The 22,131-nt window shown below is 39.4% G+C and overlaps 1 protein-coding gene across 1 annotated transcript in view; it reads right to left on the bottom strand.

Annotated features, from left to right (window-relative positions):
• Nucleotides 1–21,780, bottom strand: part of GRPR (gastrin releasing peptide receptor) — a 30,700-nt gene extending 8,920 nt beyond the window's left edge. Inside the window, exon 1 of the mRNA XM_050777673.1 lies at nt 20,976–21,780. Within this exon, the coding sequence (XP_050633630.1) occupies nt 20,976–21,388 (413 nt within the window). The 5' untranslated portion in view covers nt 21,389–21,780. The remainder of the gene's footprint in view (nt 1–20,975) is intronic.
• Nucleotides 21,781–22,131: the final 351 nt, after the last annotated feature.

Here is a 22,131-nt window from a genome sequence, read left to right as displayed (position 1 = left end):
TCTCTTATTTCCAACTTCTCACAAATGAGTGAGAGAAGTTTCCCTTTTACACATTAAGTCAGTAAAAATCATTCTTCAATAGACTGACAAATTTGCTCCTCTGACAATATGGGGCTCAAACAATTGTTTCCCACTTCTGAAAACGTCTGTGCTTCATTTTTCTTACGCAAACATTGGAAAGGTCACAAAATGTTCTCTGTGGCAAGATTAATGTGTCAAAGAGATTCTTGGCAAGTAGAAGTAGCTGGCTCCCACACTCAGGGTTGGAAACCTTTGCCCACAGAAAGGTATGTCTTTTATTCAAATATGGGCAGTTTGTTTATTTTTAAGGATCCAGCATTTCAGCCCTTATTTGTCCATAATTACCTACGGAAGTCTGTAGCAATTGTTGCATTACAATATTTTTAAACCTCCACTTCAATCCTAATGTATACTATGTGGAGAATACTGAGGTAAAGAAGATAATTAAATGAACCAAATGGTCTCTAGGGTAACTGACACATTGCCTGCCTTAAAATTAGAATTCTACCTGATAAGATTTGACAAAACTATTAAACATCAACTTTATTTTCTCCTGAGAATAGCACCAAGAATTTTTCTGAACAACTGAGGCAATTATTAGCTGGCTTGTGTGATGATTATAACCCAGAGCAGTGGAATCTTATCTCTCTGAGCTATTACTCCACAAATGGAGAACTTACTGGTCTTTGGTGCCCATCCAACTGTTATCTTTAAGTATGTAACAGATTGCAGTTATGCTTTTCTGTTTTCTCCAGGATAAATATCTCCAATGCTCCTTTTCACTTCTTCTTAATATACTCTAGTTTCCTCTGGGTGTCAATGCAGACCTAGGATCAAGAGATGTAGTTCCTAATGGTGATTCTACCAACTAGTTGTATGGTCTTGGATGAATCATAGACTTTGCACTTCAGTATTCTCATCCTTGAACAGGAGATAATTCTTTACTGACAGGGAGCTCATGGGGATATGTTAACAAAATAGCTAGAAAGAACCCTCCAGAAATTAGGTATTACATTCCCCATTACTTTAAGAACTGAGGTGCTACACTGAATGAACAAACAGAACTCATATCCCACTTCGCTATTCTACCCTCCGCAAGGGACTTGCAATTCTTAGCCTCAAGCTTTTGAGGAACCTATAAAGAAAGGAGTAAGGAGTCTTTGTGGTCATTTCAAGTAATATTGAAAACATCGATGAGGGAAGACTGGGGAGAAGTGGAGTAAAGTCACATCCTGTTAGAGAAGCTAAGGAAGAGTCAGAAGGTATTCCTCCAATAGGAACAAACAAAGGAAGGAGACCAGGGAGGTTCTAGAACTTTGGGTGGCTTGTTGCATTTGGGGAGTATTAATGTTTGGGGATCTTCATGTTGATTGTTTACTCCGGGATTCCTCCATCTTTTGGCTCCTTTTCTTCATTGCTTTAATTTGTGTGTGAGCACCAACTTCTTGGAAAACCTCTATGATTCAGAGAGACTGAAGAAGCTAAACTGGGGAAAAGAAATGTCTTGGGATTTGCTTTTGGCTCAACAGGGAGAGGTAAAGTGTTGGAGAGGGGTGAAACTCTAGTTTGTCCCACCAGGATGGGTAAAAAAGAGCAGTAATAGGGGGCAGGAGAGAACTTCTGTCCCTGCGTGGAGGGAACAAGCTTTCCGCTTTGGAGCTCACAGGACTGAGTGTGTGATTAACAGGGCGTGGAGGGGTGAAGAGCTCCAGCAAAAGGGCAATTAAATAAATAATTCCTCAACTTTTCTGCTGTCAGACATGGGCAGGAATGCCTGAGGGACTAAAAGAAAAAGAGCAGAATCACTGGGGAAGTCAGGGGATGGAAGGAGGGGAAGAGAAAAAAAGGAACAAGAGAAAAAGAAAGGAAATTGGAGGATAGGAGAGAAGGAGGCAAGGGAGAGGAGGAGAGGAGAGGAAAGGGGAGAAGACAGAAGAGATGGAGAAGAGAAGAAAAGAACAAAAGTTATATTCCATCTAGCAACACAAGTTGGGCCAGTTCCCTGCAGAAAACATTCATCTGGACCTTGTCAGTCTACTCTGATGCCCAAGAAGAAGCTGGAGTAAGGGTGGTGGGAGGTTGGAGGGGAAGTGGGGGCACTTAGGGAAGTATACCAACTCCCATTCTTTAAAAATCCTTTAAGAACAGAGCTTTAAGAAAGTAATAACAAATTGAACATACAACTACATTGTATGTATGTTAATGTATAAATTATATATATGTACTGCTGTACTAATATATTAGGTGCAATTTCATTCTACGTTACCAGGAATTATTGTTAATTTCATTCGTTGTGATGGTGGCATTGGGTTGTGTAGAAGACTACCCTTGTTCTCAGGAAATATACACTGAAATACTTAGAGGTGAAAGGTGAGGATGTGTGCACCCTACTTTCCAAAGCTCAGCAAAACAAAACACAACAACATCCACACAGAAAGAAAGAGAGAAAAAAATCTAGAAAATGGTAATTGCTGAATGTGGGTGGGTATTGTACAAGAGTTCATAAACAAGTCAGGGAGAAAACATATGCTAAAATGTAGAATTTTTAAAAGATGAGCTAACAGTAAAATAAAATTTTAAAGACTACTTTAAATATTTTTTGTGAAATATTTTATCCTAGTTTATTGACAGTGAACCTTTTGCCATCAGAAAAGCTTATTATAACTATGATGTGATTGAATGTGTCATATCTGATTAGAGCCTATACCAGGAATGAGGCAAGTGTCTTCTCTGTCATATTCATATTATTCTCTTAGGCTTGCAATTTTAATATCATCTACAATCTGTGGGGTTTTGTTTTGTTCTATTTTGTTTCAGCAGGAATATTTTTAAGCCACTTGCCCATCTGAGGAGGTTAGTTTAATTAAAACTAGATTATGCACAACACACATCAGTCGGCAATGCCTTCTCTTAAGCTAAAAGTGCAAAGAAGAGTAATGGTGTCCTATCTGAGCCTTCTAGATAGTGGGCCACTCACTCCTGCTGCCTGAGCCACACATGGTAAGGAATCCTGTGATGTCGGTGAGCCTCAATTTGGATACTACATATTACTCATGTTTAATTCATCCTTATATTAAAATAAAAATCAATATAAATAGAGGCTTTGGTACTTTCCTCCCTTACCTGTCAGATCAGGCCACATCTTTCCCGGAGCATGTGAAGTTCACTTTGGGGTTCATTGTCCCAGAAGACACTTTCCAGAAAATTTGGCTAAGGCCTCAAGGATTCTCTTCACCCCCATATACACGCCTTGCAGTTCCCTATGGCCTGAGGCCTAGAGTAGTGTCTGGGCTCTTTAAAATATTCAGAGGCCTCAGGGCCAGCAGGGTTCATCTGAGTGAGACCTTGATCTTAGAGCCAAGGTGAAAAATGGCACCAGTGAAGGACTAGAAACCAGAGGCTGGAACAAGGCTAGAGAAAGAGCTACTGACAGTGGGAAGGTACTGATCCTGGGATAGGAGGGATGTAGAAGCTTAGGGATAAAATGGAAAGAGAGATGCAATTAGTTGTTGGACATCTTATGGCACTTTCTCATGAGGAGTTGGGTAACTATTGACCCTTGGGCCAAAAATTAGTTTCAGCAGAGTGATCCAATTTCAGAGCTCAATGCTAACCCTGTAAGGGAGCCCATCAGAAGGGTATATGAAGGATGAAATACTACAGTTGCCAGTGGATATGTTTAAAATGACAAAGGAAAGTAGTAATCCATTTAATTTCAGTAGGTGTTCAAACATCCTGGCACACAGTGTTCATTCCTCAAAAATGTTAGGGACGAACATACATTTATAACTTGTTAAAATTTTATGAGCCAAAATGTTTGAAAAACATTTCGAAATCCCATTTGCAAATTGTAGTTAGACAGAGCCTGCAATTACTCTACTGTGTAGCAAAGAAGCTACACAGAGAACGGAAAAAAACATCACAAAGACAAAGAAAAATCAACCGTGCTCTAGGTGGAAGGGATAATAGATTCAGGGTCATAAATTGCCTTTGTAAATTGTCATTCACCCCCAAACAGACCCCAAGGCAAGGATTTAGGTGCAAGTAATTATTTGGAAGAAGATGCCAGGAAGCACGGGGAGGTAGAAAAAACCAGTAAAGGGTACCACAGTGGGCAACTGGGGCACATTCTTGCTGGGAATCCCCCGAGAGACCACTGTGCCACCAAAGGATGAGGTGGGTGGGGTGTTTACCCACCAACTCTCCTCTCTGGTTGAGAATTGTCTGTTGGTGGTAATTCTGGGGCACTTCAGCCTACCTCAAACCTTTCCTTGGCCAGAGATCACCCTTGGTCAGAGAAACACAGGAAGCCTAGGCCTGTAAGTGACTTCTGAGTTGTGCCAGGGGATATGGATACCACCGCTCTGTACATTTGTTCTCCTGATCCAGTCAATTTATCAAACACGTATATAGAAAATGAAATATCAGAGATAGTTTTCAGTTTTTAAATATATTTCAAATCATTAAGGATAAAAATAGAATTTCTAAATTATCATAATAAAATGCACTATCATTTTTTTTCCAAAATAAGAATCATTACAGCTCAAAAATACCATCATGGCATATGAGTCACTGTGTCTAATTATAAAAATTTTACAGCACTAGATTTAAATAAATGTTTGGGAAAGGTTTTATAAATGGTGAAATAGTGGCCCAGCTTTGTAGCTTACTGGGACCACTGGCCCAGGAGGTTGATCCTGGCAGTGTTGGGGAGGCATCTCCGTATGGTGCAGGAGTCCAAGATGGGGAGAGAGGGACTGGAGGGACTGGGAACCCTGCATTCTAGTCCCACTTCTATGTTTAACTATTTTTGTGACAACATGTTGTCTCCGTTTCTTTTTATTTTTTGTTATTTAACAAAAACTTATGTAGTACTCACTGTGTGCCTAGCACAAAGTTCTCAACACTTTTCAAGAATTAGAGGAAGCTGGCCAGGTGCGGTGGCTCACGCCTATAATCTCAGCACTTTGGGAGGCCGAGACGGGCAGATCACGAGGTCAGGAGATCGAGACCACCCTGGCTAACACGGTGAAACCCCGTCTCTACTAAAAATACAAAAATTAGCCGGGTGCGTGGCGGACGCCTGTAGTCCCAGCTACACGGGAGGCTGAGGCAGGAGAATGGCGTGAACCCGGGAGGCGGAGCTTACAGTGAGTGGAGATCGCACCACTGCACTCCAGCCTGGGTGACAGAGCCAGACTCCATCCCAAAAAAAAAAAAAAGAATTAGAGGAAGCTTTTCCTCTATTCCCACATAATAATACTAGAAGATATGTATTACTATTGTCACCTTTTTTTTTTTTTTAAACACATAAAGAAACGAAGGCACTGAGAGGTTAAGTAACTTGTCCACGGTCACACAGCTAGTAAGTGAAAGAGCTGGGGTTTAAACAGAGACCGTCCAGCTTCTGAGTCCATACTTTAAACCACAAGATTTTGATGCCTCCATTTTCTTCATGTGTGAAACAGAACTAAAGATACCGATCTTACTATGATGAGGAGTTAAATGAGCTAAATTTTTCAAACGCACTTTGAAAAACAGCATTATTTAAATCAGGGGTGCCCAATCTTTTAGCTTCCCTGAGCCACACTGGAAGAAGAATTGTCTTGGGCTACATATAAAACACACTAATGATAGCTGATAAGTTAAAAAAAAAAAAATCTCATAATGTTTTAAGAAAGTTTACAGATTTGTGTTGGGCCATATTCAAAGCCGTCCTGGGCCTCAGGTGGTCCGCAGGCTGCGGGTTGGAAAAGTTTGATTTAATAAAAGGTTATTATTGTATTTCCTGAAAAGGAAAGAGAGTCCACTAGAATGTCAACTGGTCAAGATTTCTACGACAACCTCTTGGCTCCCTTATGAACATAAATAGCAGTCATGCTAATGGTGCACTCACTCTTTTGACTAGGAATTGTAACATGTCATAAAGAAGTCAACATATATTATTTAATTACAACATTACAAAAATTACAACAGTCCTATGATATGTTAAACATAGATGATCCTCTCCCCATTTTAAAGATCAGGAAACTGAAGCTTCTAAAGTGATTTGCCCAAAGTCACATACATAGCTGACAACTGGAAGAACCAGGGCTCAAACTCAGACATTTCTTCAAATTTAATGCTTTTGAATTTATCTCCACTATGAATAATAGTGATGTACTAAATGTGATCCCCCAAAATTAATAAATAAAACAAAAGAAAGCAAACAAAGGAAAATGACAAAAATAAGGGGACTTATTGCTTAACGGGCATAGAGCTTCAGTTTGGGAAGATGAAGAAAGTTCTGGAGATGAATGACGGTGATAGTTGCACAGCACTGTGAATGTCCTTACTGCCACTGAACTGTACACTAAAAAATGGTTAAAAGGGCAAATTTTGTTATGTATATTTTACCCCAATACAATTTTTAAAAGAAAAAAAACGAAACAGCAAGAAAAGAAGAAAGGGAAGAAAGATGAAATAGTTTTTAAGCTTGTTATCATGCAACTTCAGGGGTATCTTAAGAACTAACTGAAATAGTTGCTTTGAGTCAGCAAAAGTATCAACAAGTTAAGGCAGTTAAGAGGCATTTAGCTATTTTGAAGGACGTTTTTCATTCAAAAAAAGTTATTATCAAACTACAAAGAGCTTATTGTAAAAACTTAGTAGAGAATTCTAAAAACAAACAAAAATCATCTGTAAGTTTTGCATGTCATGTTTTGATATATTTCCTTCCAATTTTTCCTTTTGTCTTTTGTACAGAATTGAGAGTATACAATTCTGTATCTTTTCTTAATGATCTATAGCATAAACATCTCCCAGTTTCACACAGATGCCCAAGACCCTGCTAGCCAACAGGCAGTGCCCTGCCCTTGCTTCTGGGCACCATGACTTTTCAAAGAACCCTGGTGCTCGCTAGAGGGCAACGTCCCTGCTTTCACAGGTTGTTCCTACAATTAGCTTCAGTGCAACACATCATGCTAAAATGACACAAAGCACCCCCTACTTGCCAAAAAGTAATACCTCTAGTATATACAAATCCAAATACAAAGCATATCTTAAGCAGCTACTTTTGCATGGTCCTGTACTAGGTACACAAGAGTTCAAACAAAGCATAAGCCCTGGACACTCAGTGACACTTTTGCTCTTTCCATTTTGGAAATTAAGAAGGTTGTTGTACCCTGAGTAACAGGAGTATCAGTTTCTGAAGAGTAGGGTCTAGGTCTTGTTCATTTTCTGCCTACTTTATTTATGAATTAAATAAATGACTAAAACTAAAAATCTAGAACTATTCATCCAATTTGTCTGGCCTATAATGTCTTCCTTTCAGATAAGGAAATGGGTTCAAGATGCTCAAGATAATCCATTCCTCCCCTGGCATGCTCCTAGTCACACACACTCCTCTCACGCCCTCTTACCCAAAATCACTGTGAATACCAACTTATTAGCCTTTTCCCAAGAGATCTCTAGAGCCAAAACACTTGATATTTCTCTCATCATTTCAAGACTAGAAAAATCACTGGGGGTAAACAAAGAAGTGATTCTCCCAAACTCAATTTCTCTTTTTGACAATTTTAAGGTAACTTGCTCACATGAGCCTATAATGAAAAGACCTTAGAGAAAGCAGCACTTTGCATGATGGAGAAACATTAAAAGGAGGTGGTGAGAAGCATCTGTTTACACCTTTACTTCCCCAGTGAACAATTTACAAGGCCCTGCCCTCATGTCCGCCACCCATGGAAATTGGAATCCAGCTAAACCTCCATTTAAAACCCTCTTATTTGTTTCATTTAAACAACTGTTAGCATCACACAGGACCCAGGTCACGCTGGAAAAAACACTTGGCTTAAAGACTTCAGCTTGATTCTCAATTTCACTGTTTGCTAATCGTGTGATGTAGAACCCTCATTTCACCATCTAAAAACAGGGATAATGATAAGGATTCCAAATGATCTAAAAAGTTAATGTTCATGATATCACGGTGCCTCAAAACCCTGAAGCATCACACAGATGTATGCCTCCTCTTCACAGTATTCCTTAGGAAGTCTGTCCTGGCTAACTGGAAAGGGGTCGTGGATTCCCCGAGGTCCTACTCCATTCATATAGGAAATTCTCACTGCTAAATAACCACCCCAGAAAGCATGCACACTCTACATCAGGGACAGTTAACTAAGACCCACTGACCAAGTATGGTCTACTGCCTGTTTTTATATGGCCCGTGAGCTAAAAATGGTTTTCACATTTTAAATGGTTGAGAAAAAAAAAATCAAAAGAAGAACATTTTGAGATGTAAAAATTTCATAAAATTCAAATTTCAAGGTACATAAATAATGCTTTATTGTAGCATCACCATGTATATTTGTTTACACATTGTGGCAGATTCCACCCTACAAGGGTAGAATTGAGCAGTTGCAATGGAGACCGTATGGTTCACAAAGCCTAATATGTTGCAGAAAAAGTTTGCCAAAAGTTTTACTGTTTCTGTTATTCTCTGACTGTCCACACCAGAGCTGTTGGTTCCTTCTTTAAACAGAGGTAAGCTCATTTTCCATCTCACACAGCACTGTCTGTTAGACTTACTATTTTGTGATAATGAAGATAATAGGCCACTGACCCCTGTCGTTGGTCTTCCAGTACTAAGCACTCATCGCTCAGGATGCTTCGTCTAACAGCACAGTTAAGCACTAATTTGGCATCTCAGGCTCTGCTTGGCACTATGGATATAATAGTTCCTGGCCATTGAGGGTTTAAAATCTAAATGGGGAAGCAAGATACATCTAGGAAAAGCCCTTAATGAACCGTATAAGAATACTGACATACGCCTTTATGAAGAGCTCTTAGACTAGATGCTGCTAGCTCAGCATATAAAGTGCTGCTATCCTGGTACAGACAAATGAGTCTATGTCTAATTACAAATCTGTTTTATATGTAACTATGGAATATAAAACTTAGAGGTCATAGAAGAGGAGACAGACCAGAGACTGAGGCCCAGAGAGGTCCCACAGCCAGTTAGCTGAGAACCAAGACTAGACCTGGGTTTCTTGATCCCCAGGTCAGCAGAGATGTTTATGTTTACCTATAGCACTTTAGATGCGCAGGTCTTTTTAAAGCACAAGTGAAGAATACTTAAAACTAGATATTGACTGTACTTGTCTTCATCCCACAGTACATGTATTCCTTAAATCATCATTTTAAACTTCAATTTCACTTCTGTTCACATCTAGGAAAGAAACGATGCCAAATTCTGATTTTTCTGGTTTTCTATGATGTTCCCAATCATTTAAAGTGTAAAGGGAGAAGAAAAGATAATAATGAAATTCTTAGAAATCTGTTCTGATCACCATTTATTTAAAAAGAAATAAGCATTTCCCATATGTACTCATGGGGTAACTACTGTGATTTTGTTTTTTACATAATTTTCTATTGTTTTAAGATCATATTTAAAGTATTTCTCATAACAGAGGCCTGTGGCTAGTATGAAACAGCCTGACTCAATTAAAAAATAACCACCACCAAAGGGAAAAAAGAAACCTTGAAAATCTTAAAGTTGATCTGTAGTTATTCTATGTATATGTAGACAGCATGAAGAAAGAAGTGAGTCACATACTGTGACATTATTGTCACAGTAAATTCTCCTCACACTGGAAAATAAATTCTTTATGTGACAAATTTTGCATTTTCCCCCTACTTCTTTCCCATGTAATCTTTAGCTATCACCGCTGGCCAGCTGGCCTGAGTACAATACAAAAACAATATTAAAAAAAAGAAAGAAGACAAAGAAAGAAAGAAAAAGTAATAAAGATGTGAAGTTTAAAGAAATGTACCTTAGGAACATTCTGGCTTTTTCCTTCCCATGAAATTTTAGCTGTTATCAATCACTGAATAGCGAAATGTCATCTGTAGCTCCTGCTTATTGGGGCTAAAAGTCCTGGCTTAGTTTAAAGATCCCAGAGGCTTTGATGTACCTACATGGTTGGCAGTGTCCACTGCTGCAGGCATCAGTTGAGATTCCTGACTTACTCACTTTGAGGTTAGCCAGAACTCACTTCTCTCACTCAGAATTGCTGAGATAATTTGAGGCTGTGAATGTTGATCCCACAGGCCTGAATAGGTAGCTACGAATGCCTCTTTAAAGAAACTGGGTTGTGTGTCGTTTTGAGGGCAGCAGATCAGGTCTTTAAGGGAGGTAGTAGTAGGGGATGTTCTCTTTTTGATAATGGCAAACTGGTTTGTTGCTGACCAACTCTCCTGGAAGGAAAAGTTTTAAAAATCTATTTGAAAACATCAGAGAAATACCGAGATCATAGGGATTTGACAGTCCAAAATCCTGGAGAGAAATGATGTGCAAAAACATGAAGTTGTTATTCAGCATCATTTCCCCCTTAAGGCATTAACCAAATGTCAAGCAGCATCAGAGAAAGTGAGAGCTGAGCCCAACTTCCAGGAGTTTTAGGATGAAGGGGGACGATAAGTAGAATCCAGGGCCCACCGAGGAGAGAAGCCCAGGATAACACCTCAGGCTTTTAGTTGAGATGCCCGAAAGGGTAAGCCTCGGTGACAGGGGAAAACTAGAAATAGACCAACTCTCACAAAGACCAAAGTCCACCCTCCAATCTGTTCAATCCCTGACTGCATCAGAGGTAATGCCACTTCCTAGTTACCTTCAAGAAGCAAGAGCTAATCTCTTCTGGAAGATAGCACCATCTAGAGCTTCAAATGATCTACAATTCTTTATACATAAATGTATAGAGGTCCTACATGTTAACAGTTACCAGAAAGGTATTTTAAAATGTATTCGGACTAATTCAAGAAATGAGACTACAAGATGGAACGAAATGAAAATTTTCGAATTGCAATATATAATAACTGAAATAAAGAATTAAATGGAAGCTTCAGAAGCAGCCTACACACAACTGAAGAAAGGATTAGAGAACTGAAAATGGCCAGACTGAAGTACGGTGAGAAACAAAAGATGGCAAATACAGGAAAGAGAGTAGGAAATTTATGGGACATGGCAAAACAGTGAAATGAAATTGTGCTTAAAACACTTCTCAGTAATAGAGGTCTGACTCTAGTATGAAATTGCCTGCCTTAGTAAAAGCAAAGATAACCAAAGGGGAAAACACTTTAAAAGCTTAAAGTTAACCTGTAGTTATTCTACTTATGTGTAGCCAGGACGAAGAAGAAGAAGAAAGAGATAATAAGATAGAAGCAATATTTGAAGTGTAATGGTTGAGAATTTTCCAAAACTAACTAAAATGTTCGGGCCACAGATTGAAGAAATGCTATGAACTCCAAGCAGCAGAAATAAAGGAAACCATGCCTAAGTGCATCATAGTAATACTGCTGAAAATCAGAAATAAAGAGAAAAATCTTAAAATTAGTCCAAGAGAAAAAATCAATACTGTTAAAGGAGCAACAATAAAACTGACATATGACTGTCAGATACAGTAAGAGGACAATGAATGGCAACTTCAATGTGCTGAAAGATAAGAACTGCCAACCTAGATTTCTACGTCCACTGAAAATATCCTCCAAAAGTACATGAAACAAAGACACTTTCAGACAGACAAAGACTGAGAAGATGTGTACACTAAATGAAATACTGAAGGGAGATTTTCAGGGAGAAGTAAAGTGATCTCAGATGAAGCCACAGAGATGCCAGAAAAAATGGAGAACAACAGGAAAGGTAAATAAGTGGAATCTAAATCTACATCTAAAGGTAAACGTGTGAGTGTATGTAAAGTATGTACCAACAATAAAAATAATGTAGGTTTTTAAATCTAGAGAGAATTAAACTAGAGAATCACAATAACCAACAAAAAGGCAAGAGGGAATTTTAAATGAAGTTAAAAGTGTCCTATTATTTTTGCATCTTCCAGGAAGTAGGAAAGTTCCAATTTATAGTAGATTCTAATAAGTCAGGGATACATGCTGTTGTAAACTCTAGGGAAGCCCCTAAAAGAAATTAAGAAGAGTTTGTATAATTAACAAACTCAGAGACAAGGGAAATAGAATAATTAAAATATCTAATTTAAAAGAAAGCAAGAAGGGAAGGAAAAAATATTATGAAACAGGTGAGACCAATGGAAACCAAACAATTAGATGGCAGATTTAAATCCAAATATATGAGTACAATTGAATTTATGAGTGTCTGTGTTTATAGGGCAGAAACATGTAGCCAAATTACAAACAACAAATATATTTGTGTAAAGTCACAGATGTTGTGCATACTCACAAAATACTGACATTGATGGAGATAGCACAAAACTCATAATGTGAAGACATCCATGATAAATAGGTTACTAGGAGTCATCAGTTGAATAAGTATTTAAGATTACTCAAAACACAAGAAAACTTGAAATGCTTTGGGTTTTTACAGTCCAGATGAGAAAAAAACTTGACAATGGCTTTTCCAAGTTGGATGTTAATCCTAAACATATATATGACACTACCAATAATGAGATATGAAGCTGAAAGAAAGTTTTTCTAATCTCTCGTTAATAAAAAGCCAATTTTAATAAACCATGCTAGAAGACTGACCTCCTCTTTCTATTTTCTCTATAGAAATGGATTTTACCAAATAATGTCATTTTAAAGGGAGACAAATGAGGATGAAGCCAAAATATTTAAGAAAACAAGTATGACAGAAGTGTGTCAGGCAGTTATTTAATAGATATTATGTTCTTTTTCTGGATTTTATGATGATGGTGAAATTTACCAGCTTATTTAAACTTGGGATTTATTATGATTTCTAAATCTAATGTGTGATTTCTAAAGGTTTAAAAATATCCACTTTTCTTCCTAATTTTGTAGTCATAATTTTATTTGTTTTTTTCTTTTAAAATGCCCCCACCCCAAGAGTCCCCATAAAATCTGGATAAACTCTTGTCATCTAGGGTTGGAACCATTGTTCTCCTGCAATCACTCTGTTAATCATGAAAAGAAAGGAGCAATGTGATTTACAGACCATAATCCAGTATTCTGGGTTTACCCAGTAGGACCTACTAGAATTCATTCATTCCTTTATTCCTCTCTTCATGCATCCATCCATTCATCAATTCAACAAATGTTTATCAAGCACCTACTACAGGTTAGGGACTATTCTAGTATCAGAGAATACACCAAAGAATGAGATGGCCTCCCACTTTTTTGGAGCTTACATTCCAGTGGTGGCAGACAGACAGTAAACAAACAAATGAACAAAATAATTCTCAAGAAAATAATAATGGATGATATTTGCCCAAGAGAAATGAAGACATATATCCATACAAAAACTGTACAAGAATGTTTATGGTAGATTTATTCATAATCACCCAAACCAAAAACAACCCTAATGCTCATTAACTGGAGAATGGATAAACAAAATGTGGAATATCTACACAATGGAATCCTTCTCAGCAATAAAAAGGAATGGATCACTGATACGTGCAAAAAAGTGAGTTAAAAGAAGCCAGACTTAAAACAGCCACATACTATGTGATATCATTCACATGACATTCTGGAAAAGATCAGTGGTTGCCAGGATCTGTAGGTGGAAGAAGGAGATAGATTACAAAGGGGCATGAGAGAATTGGGGGGTGACGAAAATATCCTCTATCTTGACTGTGCTGGTGGTGGTAGTGATGTGACTGTATGTTTGTCAAAATTCATACGAGTGTAAAAAATTTATTGTATATAAACTACACCTCAGTAGACCTGAAAAAAAGAAATTGGATTATGGGATAGTACTGGTGATTTCTTCAGATCGAGTGGTCAAGGAAGACCTCCTATAGGAAATGATGTGTAATATGTGAAATGAACTTGTTCAAAAACCCTTGTTCTATTATTACTAGGAAATAAAAAGAAGAAATGGAGAAATTTTTTTTCTTTTATTCTGAAAAATATGTGTTTTAAGTGAGAGAGAATTTATGCAAACCCCACCCATAGGAGGACTTACAAGTTCAAAAATGTAAATTTAGCCTGTTTTCAAAGGATGTTATTGACAGGCACAGTTCAAAAAACCTCAGCAGGGAGCCCTTTCTGGCTATACTCTATGTTTCATGATGAAGCTTGTGCTTTCCTTTTTGCCTCTGTGCATATTAAGTTGCCAGAAATGATACTTAATTAGTCACATAAAAGCCTAACACTTTAAAAGATAACATGTGAGAGACAAGGTCAAAGTGCTTTGCTGCCCTTCTCTCCCGATCCACTTGAAAGAGCCTTGCTGGGAAACCTCACTTCAACAGCACCTGCCCTCTCATCACTCCCAGAGGCTGCTGGCAGCTGTGGTAGTTCCATTGCCATGGAGAGACATGAGTTGAGTTTCCTTCCAGAGAGGGGCAGCGTGTGTTTCAGAAAAATCAAACTATACAGAAGTTATGAACTGGCAGCTCATGTAAACTGGTTCCAACAGAAGGACTTTGTTGTAAAGCATTTCTAGAAGGATGCTTTACAAGAAATGAAATTAAGTAAGTCTTCGCTTGTGAGAAAGGGGCCAATCTCCTTGAAATCAATGAAGCTGGGCCTCTAGAGTGGTAGAGGAGCCTTTAGAATTACTGGGGTGACCCCATTAGAAGGGGATTACCCTGGAGTCACTCAGGGTATTTTCCTTCAGAAGGGTAGGTTTTGGCATCAGTAGTTCCCACTGTCCAGAAAAGGGAAATGGAATCAGACTCTGTGTCTGATGGTTTCTGAAGAAAAGTTTCCAGTTCCCCTGAAGGAATTAAGACTTGGAATGAGGATGAAAGGGTTCTTTCTAATCTGACTCCATTCTGAATTTGTTGTGACAAAGTTAAATCCCATCACCTCTTTTGGGCTCTGTGTCAGACAAGGGTGTGAACTTCAAGATGACTTTTACTTCTAGCTGCTGGACTTTATCCTTTTGTCACTGCTCAAACATCAACCAAGGTGTCGTTATTGTACTCTTACTGAATGCAGAGTGGGCCTGGCTACTGTAGAAGACACAGATCCCTCTGAACTACCCCATATGATTAAGGAAGTATAAAACAAATCTCTAACAAAGACCTAGTAGTACAGGATAGACTAGGCATTTAATGAACAATACAGGCAGAAACATCTTGGGAAGGGAAAAAAATCAATGAAAGCAAAAGATCAGGGAATGCTTCATAGAAGAGAAAGGACTTGAACTATCCCTTGAAGGACTGATAGGATTTGGGTAGATGGAAAGCACAGGGCCCAGCCATCAGAGAAGGGGAAATGAAGTTAGAGAGGGGAGAAGTCTGGCGGCACACGTGGGAGGCAGTGAGAAGAGTTTGGCTAGAGCAGTGTTTGTTCTGGCAAGTCTTGGGACAGGAGGATATAAAAGAGAGACTGGCAGCTGGAAGAGGACCTACAAGAAAGAATGGAAAGATCAGACACAAGTTCACAGTGGAGACCTGGAAAGCTGACCCCTCATGTCTTTGGAAAGTCTCAAAACCTCATCAATGGGATGCCTAAATTCCCCAACCCTGTGACTGCAGATGATATGGGGCTGCTTCATTTCTTCCCTCTTCACTTGTGTGTGTCTTCCAACAGAAGATATTTCCCAGCCAGAAAGAGCCTGTGCAGCTGGGAGGCATTTGATATTTGCCTATCTGAGGAATTCCTGATACCCTCTGTGAGAGAGAGGAGTAAACGTGTATCCTGGGGAAGAAAATTGGACCCCAAAGCATATAGCAAACTGTTTTCTAAACTGTCCAATAGCGCCCTCTGCAATGACTGAAATGTTCTGTATCTCCACTGTCCAACAGAGTAGCCACTAGCCACATGTGGCTACTGAGCACTTGATGTGTGGCTGGTGTGATGAGGAAATGAAATTTTCCATTTCATTTAAATTAAATGCAAATTGAAATAGCCACATGTGGTTAGTGGCTACCAAGTTAGACCATACAGCTCTAGATGTTGGGAAAGCTACAAACCATGTTATCACATACATTCCTTGCAGAAAATTCAAAGAATCTGTACTTCAAGAAGCTTGCAGAAATATCACACCTTCCTGTTTCTTTCCACATTCCAAGTAACAAAGAAACTTATAACCAGTCTTTCCATAGAATCAAACAAGAATCATGTTACAGTGGAACCGCCATATCCATCTGTCCTTAGAATCCATTCTGCCAGCCGCATTCTAGTAAAAATAACACTGAATAATAGCACTGAAGCAGGCTTAATATAAGTTGGGCATTGTATATGTTGTCAACATGAAATTCAGCTTTAAACCTTATTGGAAAAGAAAACACAAACCACTCTCACCCTTTTTCTGTTGAGGGTCCAATTCAGATATCAAATTTCATTTACATAATAATGAGGCACCTAGCACAAAGGTGGACATCTAATAGGAAGGACCAATATGTAAAAAATATCTCCATCTATCTAACCATTCATCCATCTATCCACCCATCTGTCCACTCATACATGTAACCCACCCAACCAGCCAGCCAGCCGTCTATCCATCCATCCACCCATCTATTTATCCCCTGAATCTATTTACTGACTCACAAAAAATAGTTTTTCTCTCATCTACCCAGATGAGAGCTTAATAGAGAACAGATGAGCAGATGACTATGTGATACATTATTATTATTATTTTGAGATGGAGTCTTGCTCTGCAACCAGGTTGCTCACTGCAACTTCTGCCTCCTGGGTTCAAGCAATTCTCCTGCCTCAGCCTCCCAAGTATGAGATTATAGGCACCTGCCACCACACCTGGCTAATTTTTGTATTTTTAGTAGAGACAGGGTTTCACCATGTTGTCCAGGCTGGTCTCAAACTCCTGACCTCAAGTGATCCACCCACCTCGGCCACCCAAAGTGCTGGGATTACAGGCGTGAGCCACTGCACCCGGCCAGTACATTATGTTTAAGAGTATGCTTTCAGATTAATCCTCAAAATAGAATGAAGAATAAGAATGAGGAAAATTGTATGCATTAACTAAACATAATTTTAATTAGTCGGTATTTATTGATCACCCATTTGGTACAAGAAAACTTGTGGGGCACTATGGAAGATTTAAGAATATATTAAAAATCGCCGGGCGCGGTGGCTCAAGCCTGTAATCCCAGCACTTTGGGAGGCCGAGACGGGCGGATCACGAGGTCAGGAGATCGAGACCATCCTGGCTAACATGGTGAAACCCCGTCTCTACTAAAAAATACAAAAAACTAGCCGGGCGAGGTGGCGGGCGCCTGTAGTCCCAGCTACTCGGGAGGCTGAGGCAGGAGAATGGCGTAAACCCGGGAGGTGGGGCTTGCGGTGAGCTGAGATCCGCCTGGGCGACACAGCGAGACTCTGTCTCAAAAAAAAAAAAAAAAAAAAAGAATATATTAAAAATCTCTGCCCTCTCACATTCTTAATAATCTACCTAAAAATGTAAAGCAATGAATATGTGAGAGGCTAAAATAAACAGACAAACAAAACAGTTCAAAACAGCAATATAAAAGGTGTCACAAGATAATTCATGTCTCAGATAATAAGTCTGATATTTCAAGAGGGTCAGGAAATTTGAGCTAGAATGGCTCGACTTAGGGTTTTAAGGAGGAGATTTGAATCAGATTCTGAATGATAGAGAAGAAGATAGAAAAAAAAAATCACAAGATTTTAGAACTTGAAGGGACCATAGAAATTGCCTAGCTCAACTCCATCATTTTATAGATGATTAAACTAAGGTCAGAGAGTTAAGTGACTTAGTCCCACTTTCTCATATGGGTAGTAATGGCAGGAAAATGTCTAAAATACAGGTTTGTTGATACCCATTCCTAGCCCATACGCCACATGGGATGAGGAATACAGTCTGTATTTAGGAAAGGAGAAAGCATGCTGGAGAGTGGGTGGGACACAGCATAAGCCCAGAAACAAAGCCAGGAACACATCAGTGCAACCACTGTGTATGAGGATATCAGTGTGTGTGTAAGGACAGAAAGCATGGGAGGAGAGGGAGGATGGGGATCAATATTGAACGTGCTTGAATGCAAACCTGCAACTGCTCAGCTGTGCAAATCCCCAGAATTCTGGTTTCTGGGACTGCCTTGAAGTCTCCCTTTTACCCGGTGATGCCAGTACAAACTTTTCTAGAAACTTGATATTCTTTTCATATTGACAGACTCGAATTCACCCAGTGATGGGGGGAAAGGAAGCTGGAATGAGGACTGGCAATGCTGGGCAACGTATAGGGGGCAGGGATGGATGATTATCACTATGTGCTCCACTCATGCCTCAGAACCCTGAATTTAGTAGACTTAGGACAGGGCCTAGGAATCTGTATGTTTTTAAAGCTCCCCTGTGATTCTGGTGACCGTCTGGTTTGGAGGGTCTTCTGGTTCATTCACTCTTTCACCAATCTACCTAATACAGACTACCACCTTGAAAACTGGCAATATTTAGTAAATATAGGCCCCTATAACCCAGCAGTTTCACTCGCAGACATATACCCAAGAGAAATAAACACTTATGTTCCCCCAAAGACAAGAATAAGAATGTCCAGAGCAGGTTATCGCCATCCCCCAAACAAAAAACAACCCAGTGTCCATCGGTATTAGAAAAACTAAATAAACCAAAGTATATTCATACAATGGAACACCACACACAATGAAAAAGAATAAACCACTGTTACACGTATCAATATGGGTGACTATCACAGAGATAATGATAAGCATAAGAAGATAGATGCAAAGGAGTACTTGCTATATGATTCCATTTATATGAGATTAAAGAACTGGCAAAAATAACCTATGGTGATTGAAATCAGAATAGTGATTGCCTCTGTATGGGGGTATTAACTAGGAAAGGGCATAAGAGAAACTCTGGAGGATGCTGGAACTGTTCTATATCTCCATCTGGTTATGCAGTTCTATAGACATATGCAAAAATGTGTTGAGCTGTTACTTGTTCAGTTTACTGTGTATATAGATTACACCTTGTTGAGAAGAAAAAATATAGAATTTATATTCACCCTGCCAACCTCATGAGATATAAGATAGAAGAATCCCATTGCTTTCAAAAATGAGATGAATAGAAAAGTACAGTCTTAATCATTTAGCTCAATACCTATTCTTTCTGTTGGAATTGGTTAGATGCACTGCCTGTGATTCAGGCAATCCATCAGCTTTTAAAAGACTTAGCAAAACACCAAAAGTTAGCTATATGGGAGCTTCTAGTAATTTCTGAACTTGGCAAAGACAGGCAGTAACTACAAACTTACTGGGAACACACTGGAGCTGCGAAGGAGTGCAACCCGGCTTTTGAAAGAGCTTTCCCTTTCTGTTGATGGTGGACTTGGTCTGCTTTGAAACTCCAGAGTTCCCTGCAGCTGCATCTTTACATTCCATGCCCTCACTTTCCTTTCTGTTTTTCTCTCCAAGAAGAGAGTAAACACCATCTGTACCACTGCACTTCCCAACCCGGAAACCAAAATCTCTCCTTCCCATTAAGAAAATTACCCTCATCCTGAAGAGCCCTCGGCCATTGGTAACAAGCCACAGCCCTTCTGCCACCTCCAGAGTTTGCCAGCCATGAATCAGTACATGAAACTGTCTGTGGTCATTGGTATCTGTGGGCAGATGTGCAGGGTAGGAGCAAGCCAAAGGGGAATGGAGGGGATGGAGAAACGCTGTCAAGTCGGTACAATGTGAAAACCTTACATCTATGCTATTACTTTTCAGTCGTTGAAAATGTCGTGTGCTGGGCAGTGTGCTTCAGGTAGCTAAGCATAAACACATGTCCATAAATACTGATAACACTATCTTTATTTGTCCATTACTCAACAAAGCCAGATCACCTGAGGACTGTTTGTTCCTCTACAAAATGAAAATCCAGCACCACATGTATTAACATGTGGGACATTTTCTTCAGAGTATAAACTTTCAAGAGCAGCGTCTATGCCTTTTCTGGAACACTCTCAAATCCTTCTGTATCTTTAACACATAACATACAGTTGATTATCAGTGAAAAATTTATAGTCTCAGGTTCATTGCAGCAGTTTTTCTGGGTTTGACCATACGGCCTATGCTGTGTCTGAAAGTCTCTTCATTACTATGTCCAATTCCCAGAACACAGAAGCGCACAAAGTATGTTATTTGTGTGAACAATCTGCAGCTATTTCTTGACTTGTTAATTCAGGCAACTGTTTTTTTACCTGCTAGACACTTGATAAATGTTCAAAGAATGAACATAAAGTTTTAAGACTGAATAAATGTAAACTTTTATGCAATGTGCTCACACAAGAAATGCAATTTGCAAATATGTATATTTCCCAGAATAAAAAACTGTAGTGAACTCCCTCTTTCTCCCCACAATAAGCCCCAAAAACATGGTATATGGAAGTATTGTCAATAAAGATATTAAAATTAGAAATCAACCTTGAATAGAGTTTTCTCCAGAAAATTTTAAGAACTCAAATAATGCTTGCTTTCATTTAAGAGAGACTTAGAAAAAAAGGCACACAATTGTTCTATCACAGAGAGTCAAATATAAAACCAGCTGTGAGGAAAGTTAAACTGTCTGAGGAAAATGAATTTCAGAGAAATGAGGCTTATTTTCTCCTCTTGGTTATTTCTGAAAGAACGTTTTGAAGAAATCCAGTGGAACTTTCCTGTTCTCTGAGGGGTTTGAATTGCTTCGAAAAAACATTTGCCTGAGGTGTAAACTCTGTTGGGCGTGATTATCTTTCTCACTGGTCAATTAATTTTGCAAGGAGGGAGAAGTTACGTAAAGGCAATGCTAAATAGGTATGTCTCCAGAAAAAGACACCTCAGTTTTCTGCTTAGAGATTTTATTTTTCTCATCTGTCTCCTTCTGTCGCCATCATTCACTTACTTTTCTTTCTTAAACCAATATGTTACACTCCAGAAGTCATCCCCACAACAAAAACCTGCCTGGAAGGGAATCCGTGTTTGAGTAAAACTTCCCTTGTGCAATCAGCTCCCTGTACCGACATGGTAGGTCGTTTACCCAGGCGTCCATCTCCCTTGGAGAGCATGTAACTTTCAGCCGGTACTTACCTGTCTGCCGAGAGCGCCGTGAGTGTGAAGACAGACACCCCAACAGAGGTAAGCTGTATAAAGGGGATCAGTTTGCAGCCAATCCTGCCAAATAGCCATCTGTCAGCCAGGTACCTGCTGGCATCCACCGGAGCACACGTTATTAGGAGGAGCAGGTCTCCCAAAGCCAGACTGGAAATGAACAGGTTTGGAACGTTTCGCATGGACTTGACTGTACAGAAGATCTTGATCAAAGTGATGTTGCCAATGAGGCCTATCAGAATGATAACCCCATAAACTGCAGGGATGACATAGAGGATCCCCGGGTGGGACCAGTCGTCGTTCACGGGGAGTTCCACACTGTGATTGGAGATGTTGCAGTGCACGAAATGGTCCACTTCCAAGTTCAGAAGGAAACAGTCATTTAGAGCCATCTCTAGATTTTTTTCCCACCTGAAAGTTCCCTTAGATGCTATTTCTTAACTATTGATTTTGCAACCGAGTGAAGATGAAGATGAGATCTGTGCTGGGCTCTTTGTCTTCTTTAATAAAAATACTCTGAGTGCATATATACTAACTATGGTATTCAAAACTCTCTGTCACTATTTTGACACTGGTGCTGCTCTGGCTTTCACATGACCGGTGCAATACAACTCTAAATTCAATAAGTTAACAACAACAAAAACTTAGCCACAGAAAGGCTTAGAATTAAACCCACTCTGCGTCAGTTATTTCTACCTCCATTCTAGTCTGAGTCTCCCTGGCTGCAGTTTACTAAGAACTTTTGGCCTGCTATTTTCCCACAGCGTCTTTCCTGATATTTAGAATCTGGAGGTTTAAAGTGGGTAGAAAAAAAACTGCACTGAGAAATCCTCAAATCCTATAGGCAGGATGCTTTGCACGTCACGGGCTTCACCAGCAAACGGCAGCTCCGCTGAGCCGAGGCTTTGAAGAGGAACCAGTGTTACTTATAGACAGAGAATGCCAGCCCCCTGCTGGACACTTCAATCACTGCCCAGTTGCCTGCTTTCTCCAGATGAGAAGCAACCAGCCGACTGCAGTTCCTACCTAGCTTAACAGATACCTTTGGCTTCTCATGTAAGCACATAGCACCCAGGGTAGGTATTTAATAAATGTTGCTAGCATTCTGCAAAGGCACTGGAAATCTTTCTGATAC

Source organism: Macaca thibetana, chromosome X (genome assembly GCF_024542745.1).
Source record: "Macaca thibetana thibetana isolate TM-01 chromosome X, ASM2454274v1, whole genome shotgun sequence".
NCBI classification, from domain to species: Eukaryota; Metazoa; Chordata; class Mammalia; order Primates; family Cercopithecidae; genus Macaca; species Macaca thibetana.
Note: the sequence above shows the minus strand (reverse complement) of the source record. Positions and strands in the feature narration are given on the sequence as shown.